Source organism: Vipera berus (assembly GCF_964194415.1).
Source record: "Vipera berus genome assembly, chromosome: 1".
Classification (NCBI taxonomy): Eukaryota; Metazoa; Chordata; class Lepidosauria; order Squamata; family Viperidae; genus Vipera; species Vipera berus.
The window spans coordinates 187,109,473-187,118,176 of record NC_138202.1 but is presented as its reverse complement, the minus strand read 5'-3'; the positions used below and the strand labels follow the sequence as shown (position 1 = coordinate 187,118,176).

Below are 8,704 nucleotides of genomic sequence, written 5' to 3'. Positions count from 1 at the left end.
AATTCCATTCATTAGTTACACCACTGGAATAGTTGACTGGATTCAAGCAGAACAAAAGGCCCTGGATAGGAAGATCAGAAAAATAATGACAATGAATCATGCTTTTCATCCCCATGGCATATTGACAAACTCTACCTACTAAGGAAAAGGGATGGGGGTGGAATGTTGTAGTACAGACATGTCAAACACAAGGCCCGGGGGCCAGATTCGGCCCACGAAGTGGTTTCATGCGGCCCGCGAAGCCATCCTGGAAACAGTGAGGGAACGGCCCCCACTGCCTTGGCCCTGGCCCAGAGACCCTCCTTCTACTAGAGACCCTCAGATCTGTCCCACTCCTGCCCAGGCCCCCATAGGCACCCTTGATGTGAACGATGTAGAGCAGGCTACGCCCACCCAGTAGGCCATATGCACTCTAGCCACGCCCACCCAGTAGGCCATGCCCACCCTGGCCATACCCACCCGGCCCCTTGAGGGCAGCCGCAATGCTGATGCGGCCCTCAATGAAATTGAGTTTGACACCCCTGTTGTAGTATATCCGATGGTTGAAGAAGAAAATGGGCATTGGAAGAAAATCTGAAAGAAAGTGAAGATGTACTGGAGCTAACATACGAGAAAGGCAAACTACCAAACAAAAAAGATCAAATGAAGAAGAGAAAGGAGGCATGGGAAGACAAAGCATTACAAGCCAGTACATTAAATAATAGCAGGGAAAGCAGATAATAACAGGACCTGGCAATGGCTAAGAGCAGGAAAGTTGAAGAAAGAGACAGAACAGCTAATTCTAACAATACAAGACCACATCTTAAGAACAAATGCATACAAAGCCAGAATTGGGAAGACAGCAACAGACAACAAATGTCACTACTGCAAAGAAATTGAATAAACAGTGGATCACCTGATTAGTTGATGCAAGAAGACTGACCACAAGCAATGGCATGACAAAATAGCAATAGGGCACTGGAAGATCCGCAAGAAATATCATTTGCCTGCAAGTAAGAACTAGTGGGACCATAAAATAGAGAAAATCATAGAAAATGAAGAAGTTAAATTGCTCTAGGACTTTAGAATCCAAACAAATACCTGTCACGTAACACTTCAGACTTCATAATTGTCAATAAGAAAGACAAAAAAGTCTAGGTAGGGGAAATGGCAAACACCTGTGACAACTGACAAACTTTAGCCATTTTACCTTTTGCTTTCATTCTGCTTTTTTCTATTGTTTGGTATTTTCAGATGGAGAAGAGGGGAAGGGAGAATGCTTAAGCTGTTTCAGTTAGCCATAACAATTGTAACTGTGTGAGAATCAAGGTCAATGTTAGAAAAAGTTTTGGTGGATTGAAAGGTTGGGAGGAGAGCCCGCATTTTGGAATAAGTGGTGAATGTGATTTATGACAGCCTTTCTGGGGTGGGAATTGCAACTTGTTACTTTGTAGCAGTGGGAGGGAACTTGAGTCTTGGGTTCAAATATGTAAGTGCCAATACTTTGTTTCCTGAATAAAATGTTCTTTAAGGAAGTATTTTTTGCCTTGAAGTTCTTTTAAATTGGTTCCATCTATTGGAACCATGACATACCTGGAGACAGCAGAATAGATGAGAAAGAACTGAAGAAGATAACAAAATACAAAGACCTGCAAATAGAAAGACTGTGGCAAAAGCAAGCAAAGGTAGTACCAATACCTTTGGTGCAATCCCAAAACAATTGAAGCACCACTTGAACACCATTGGCATTTACAAATTCACCATCAATTGCAAAAGGCGGCTTTATTCGGAACAGCTTATATCCTGGAATGATATCTGTGACACAATCAAACATCTAGATCTGCCTATCCCAGATCCTCAAAACGGACTTGGTAGGTAGACAAAAATACCTAATCCAGTCTGTACATCTGGCAGACTATGTAATAAACCATCATTACAATAATTTTATCCTGACTTTTTGATATATAACTCAAGCTGGTGAACATACCTAATTCTCCTGTCTCCTGTTTTTTCCCCCACAACAAAACTATGAGGCCAGTTGAGCCAAGAGAAAATGATTAGCTTAAAGCAGACATGTCAAACTTGCAATGTCACATGTTTGGCAACAGCCATGTATTTATGACAGTTGCAGTGTCCTGGGGTTATGTGTTCACCTTTTGTGACCTTCTGACAAACAAAGTCAATAGGGAAGCCAGATTCAGATTAACAACCATGTTACTAGTCTAACAACTGCAATGACTTACTTAACAACTATAACAAGAAAGGTCATAAAATGGGGCAAAACTCACTTAACAACTGCCTTGCTTAGGAACAGAAATTTTGGGCTCAATTGTGGTTTTAAGTCAAGGACTACCTGTAATCATGCCAGTTGGAGGTGGCTTTTCATATATTTGTTGATATTGGGTAATACTAGAATTTCTGCCAAGTAAACCAACAGTAATTGCCTTTATAATGTTGATCCTTAAAACTATATGTCAGAAGTGCCTGTTAGGAGTGAGTTAAGGGTGGATGTAAAGATGCAAGTGTAATGGGCCATGATTTCTTGCTAGCTCTGGAATGGAAGGGGAGCATGGCAAAGTAGTTGTACAGACTGGGGCTCAGTCTTCCTTTTTCCATTTGCAAAGGAAAAAGCTGAAATTTGACACCAAAAATACTAAATCCTGACAAATTTATTTGAGGAGTAGGTTAGTATGGTTTAAGTAGGAGAAAAGAAGTGAAAAATGGAAGATAATAATAAACATAGGGAACGTCTAGGAAACAGGACAATATTAAGTAACATCCCATCTATTACCAAAGCAAAGCAGATTTTGGCCTAAGAACTAACATACGTTCCTCTGAATTTCTTTTGAGGAAGAGCAAGATGCATAATGTTCTCAACTGAAATGCAAAACAAAAGCTTAAAGCTCATTCTCCACTCCTATCAAAGATATTTTATAATATTGAATTACTCATTCCCATTATTAATCCAAGTTTATCTCAGACCTTGAAGTCTTTGTCTTCTGAACCACTGCTGACTCAATGGTTTTGCCAATATAAAAGTATTCACAGTTGAGAAATATTCCCAGAGGTATGTTTCTTCCTATGGGTAAGAATAGGAGGAATCCTAGACTCCTATGGGGATACTGTGGGAAGTACTACTGTACGCAAAGAGACCAAAACATCTCCTCACCAGCAATCAAGAACCAGATGAGCAGAGATTAACACAAAGATTAACTCTATACCAATAATCAAACAATACCCCAATCAAGGAATTACCAACTCATTCAAACAAGCTAACAGTGAACAGTAACCTAATCAAGGAACCACCAAGAACACTCCTACCAACACTGATAAGGCAAACCACTAGTATATAAAATAAGAGCAAATCCCATATGCTTCTAGCACTGAATATGTTACCTAGTTTGGTAATGAAACATCTGCAAGAAAACAAGCTCAGAGAGCTTGAAGGATCCCTGAACTCAAGACTGGGGTATTATTTGAATAGGATGCAGCAGGAAATCCCAAGATTGTAAATTGGATTAGGAAGTCAAAAATCACTCTCAATATAAGGTTATATCTGTAAGTATAAATATAGGAGTCATTTTTTTGAATAATTTGGTCATATAACTTTAATTTGAAAAAGAATAAAAATATCTTCTATTCCCTAACAATTCAAAATATTTTTTATTTGAAAATAACATTATTCAAATGGAAAGTGTTATTAGATCTTCAATACTAGTCATATTATAAATTAATGCTTAAACTTAACTGAAGTGTTGTTTTCTGTAAAAGTTCTACAAACTTTCAGCAATTTTAAAAGCTAAATAGTCAAATATTTCACAAATAATTCGGTGAGTATTTTTCTTTGACAGTATTCACATTGCATACTAATGTGGTTTGATTTGGCTTAGCTTAGTATACAAATACAAAACTGAAATTTATCCTCAGAAACCTTGAAGGAGGGACAAGTCTAGACCAAAAAGCTATTCATGTTAAGGAATCTTTCTCTGTTGTAGCCCAATGCTTTTAGTTCATTAAATGATTTTGGATTTGCAGCTTCCTGTATGCATTACAAAAACAAGATGATAGACCAGGCAAAATACTGTAGAATGAAAAAAACACTATCCAGAAATATTTTGCTAGAATACTTTAATTGGTGCATCATGAAGAAAATGGGACTAGTGTCTAGTAGTATTTGATAATCTCCACAAATATTGAAGAATATTTAAACTAGGATGAATCTGCCTTAGATGAGGCTTACGCAATACCTTAAAAGCAACATTTTAAACCATCATATATCTTCAGGTATTCTTTTGCTCAGATAATTCATAAAGATACTAGCCAGGATTGCTTTTGAACCCAGCAGACCATAGAAAAAAGTCTGACTTTAAAAATAATATACATGGCAGTTTCCAACTGTGTGTAACTCAAAATGTTCAATAATCCACTAGAGAGACTGGTATATTTAATACCTAGTATGGCTGGCAAGGCCTAAGTGCAATAATTCAACACCTGTACAACTTAATCTGCCAAAGCAAAATAAAATTCATTTTTAATATCTGCAAGAAATACATTTTGTGAATGAAAAAGAATCCAAAACCATATGTCTTCTGATACAATTTGATTATGAACAGCAATTAATTCCTAAACCATATTGTAAAAATGACAGCATTTGGCTTTAATATTGAATATATTCTTTCTCCTTTTTCAGGTGTGAGGTAACAAATGTGCTTGAGAGAGTTGTTTAAGTGGAAGAAAATAACCACTTAAAACACAATGCTTTAAACAACAGGAAGAGCCCAGTCTGGGGATTAGTGAACAAGTCTCCATTCATGTAAATAAATTCCTCAAGCATGTAAAGAAATTGAATTACAGCAGATACCAGTATTATGGCAGGGCTCCTGTACCTTTCATAGCTGCATGACAAACAAATATTCAATAACCAAAGCTTTCTTAAACATAAAAATGCAGAGAAAAAAGTAGCAGCAGCTCTGATTTCTGATAATAACCTAGTATTATAATACAGCTGGAAGAGGAGAGAGGTCCTTGCATTCTTAAAAAAGAGTTGCCTAAAACAACTAATAGAAAATCCCCACTGCTAATGGGGAAAAATCAACTATCTGGAATTTGTTGTCATACTGGTAACCTTACATTTTTCTGCTGCTCTTTCTAGAACTCACATGATTTCATCAGAAAGTGGCTAATCCATGTCCTAGAAACTGAATCATGGATGCAACTCTAAAATATGAGATTGAAACTTTAAAATTAGTTGAAGAATTAAACTTGTCAAGCTTTTTTTATTTTTGAGATATCATATCTTTGTACAATTCTATAACTTTGTTGATTTAGATGTGGGTTTTCTCCCAAGGAGGTCAATATTATTGACTCAATTAAAACTAAGTTCATGCTCAATAAGGTCTTGCTCCCAAATAAACCTACATACCGGTAGGACTTTAATCTTAAGAGTTTGATCTAAGCATCCTTATTCAGAAATAAATACTATAAATGAGGTTTGCTTTTATTATACAAATGGTTAATTCCTAATAAATGTATATTTATTAGCTGGATATAATTCAATTGGGTAGACATGTACAAATTGCATTATTACTGTATTTATAAATGCCAATTTTCCTATATTTTTAAAATTAACATTATTGTGCTGTCTGTATTCTTGACAATCACAACAGTGAACCATGGACTTAAAACAGGAAGGTTAATTTATTAGATTGAGAATTTTTCTAGAGCAGAAAGTTCATATTATCCTTTTGGTTCTATGCCTTTCTGAGTCTTCCTTCACTGCTTTTCACAGTTGCAATCTTTTGGATTATGAAAGCCATCTAATTATACAGTAATAAATTGAATTATGAGTCAGATTGTCTGATTAAATTAAATGTTGGAAACACAATATGGCCACAGTTCAATGTTACAACAAAGACATATTTTTTTAAAAAAGTTGTTTAAGTGGTTATTGCTACAGTGTGTAGACTTATGAAAAGATAACATTTTCTAATGTAATGCTTATAAAGCAGCACCAAGAGGCAGCTACTGGTCACAAATGATCCAAGCAGCTCAAGTTTTTTAATTCAAGTGCATCAGCACACCACCAATTTACAGTTTTTGAATATAGGAATACATGGATAACACACACAGGCCTCTTTACCCAATTTTAAAAACCCATCCAAAATATAGAAAAGAAGAAAAAGAACAGTCCACCCACTATGTATATTCTTACACTCAACTGAAATGACAGGGAACACAGGTTACTTCCCTCCAAACACATAAAATTTACTCCAGGAAGAACACCTTGATAAGTAAGTTTGTTGTAAGGCTGAGAAATAGTTTTCCACCAGTGGCTCAAAGAGCCATTCATAAGATATATATATATATATATATATATATATATATATATATATATATATATATATATATATATATATATATATATATATATATATATATATATGTATGTATGTATGTATGTATGTATGTATGTGTATATGTGTATATGTATATATGTATATATGTATATATATACATATATACATATATACATATATATACATATATATATATACACATATACACACACACACACACACACACATATATATATATATATATATATATATATATATATATATATATATATATATATATATATATATATACACACACACACTCTGTATTTTTAATGCACATTTCCCCTTAATCACAGCATTTTTCCATTGAGCAAAATCTAGATCTTCATGCACACATCACCATGTAGTAACATCCTGAGATGGCAACATAAATCTTAATCAGAGTGGAACAGGGTCCTGCCCTGACATATCAAGCTCTATGATTTTTCTTTCCCAATGTAGTTTCTCCCATTATACATAAAAAAGGAATTGTCCAGAGAATGAGGGGAGCCTCTTGCATATTAGTAGTTCACAAAGTCAGAAGTAACGCCTGCCTTCTAGTCCTGCTAGAATATTATGAAGAAGCCTTCTCTTATCCCACTGGCTCATGGGGTCAGAGAGCAGGATGGAAGTGACAGGCTGGCATGCTATAGATCTGATCAGCATCTCAAATTGTAGCCAGCACTATGTTATCATCTGAACTTGTAAAAAATAAGCATATTTGAAGGATTCTGTGATACTAAGGAAAATAATATGAACACCAGCATCTGACTGCTGCTTTTAACTAATAGTTCAAGCCAGCAAGTCAGACTATGATCTAATGGAATGCAGTTCCTTCTTGCCTATCGTTTCCTTTTCTGCTTTAAGGATTTTCTGCGCTTGAGAATCATCTCATAGAGTCTGTCCATACCTTCTGTGAGTCCCTCCCCAATGATTGCACAGGCTGGTTGAATATGGTAAGTGGTAGATGGAGTTAGTTCATGCAGAGCCAACTGTTTTTCTATTTCTGCCACAGGCAAAGATTTTGGCAGGTCTTGCTTGTTGGCAATCACTAACAAGGGAGTGCCTTGATTCTCTGCAAACTTGGTGACTTTATGTAGCTCTGTTTTGGCTTCTTCCAGCCTGTCCACGTCAACAGAGTCCACCACATAAATGATGCCATCAGTGCAACGACTATAGGATTTCCACAGGGGCCTCAATTTCTCTTGCCCACCTACATCCCAAAAATGGCAGCTTATGCCCTTTGCAGTTCCATTGCTTAGCTTGATTTTTTCAGTGTTGAAGCCAATGGTAGGTACAGTGTTGACAAATTCGTTGAATTTAAGCCTGTAGAGCACCGTGGTTTTGCCTGCAGAATCCAGACCCAGCATGACAATGTGCAGAGACTGAAAGGCAGAGATATTGGATGAAATGTTTCCCATGGTGTTGATGGGTGATTCAGCAGCAGTAAAATCTTTGCTGATTCCGTTTAAGCCCTTTTCCTTGTTAGTCGGTATTAATTCCTGATTGGGTTGCGATTTTAAAATGCACACTCACCCTCAGAAACCATTCCAGATGCACCGTGGAGATCAGGAACAATCCGGATCTTGCAAGACAGAAAGCGCAAGACAGAGGAGGGGGTGGGGAAGCAATGGAGATCAGCTCAAGCACCCCGCGATCGCCGTGATTGCACCGCCTGGAATGAGGATCGCGCAGCAAAGGCAAGGTGTGGCAGGTTGTTCAGAATAAAGCTGGTTCTCTCTGCAAATCGTTCTATTTGTCGCCTGGGTAGAAAAAGACCTGGTTTTTCTCCTGGATCAACTGTTCAGACGAACTGATCAAGAGGGGAACTACCTCCTTCCCCGCGGACTCATTCATTTTCAGACAGGAAGTGGCGCCATCATTTTAGGCCCACCTTCTGACGAGAGAGAGCCTCTCTTTCGCTGCGATCTGCCTGGGAGGAAGCCTCAACAGGACCTTCCCAAAAGCTTGCAACGCATCAACTGCAGCTGAATCCATCAAAGCCCTGCGAAATGAGCAGGGGAGGAGCTTTAAGAGGGAAACGGTACAGCTGGGGGGGGAGACGTTTTTCTTTCGAGTCCCCCTCTCTCTCTTCGCTTTGTTTTCCCAGCCCTCTTCCGCCCTGTCAATTGTTGCTTCTTTTAAATTGGCCTTTGGATGACTTTTCAAGAAACGACGTTCGATGGAAAAAAAAATATTTGTTTTGATTTGGAAAGGGGTCGCCTGCGTCTGGACTGTACCACTTTAGACTACGGGAGAAGTCATATTTTCTAATATTCCATATCATATAGAAATTCAATTTTGCTTGTAAAATGTCAGTGTCTTCAAAACCACAAATTGAAGTATGA

The 8,704-nt window shown here is 37.3% G+C and overlaps 1 protein-coding gene across 1 annotated transcript; it reads right to left on the bottom strand.

Annotated features, from left to right (window-relative positions):
* Nucleotides 1-7,188: 7,188 nt before the first annotated feature.
* ARL4C (ARF like GTPase 4C) lies at nucleotides 7,189-7,791 on the bottom strand. Its single transcript, XM_081319471.1, has one exon. It carries the CDS (start codon nucleotides 7,775-7,777, stop codon nucleotides 7,199-7,201), a length of 579 nt encoding a protein of 192 aa, XP_081175597.1. The 5' UTR covers nucleotides 7,778-7,791; the 3' UTR covers nucleotides 7,189-7,198.
* Between the last annotated feature and the right edge of the window lie 913 nt (nucleotides 7,792-8,704).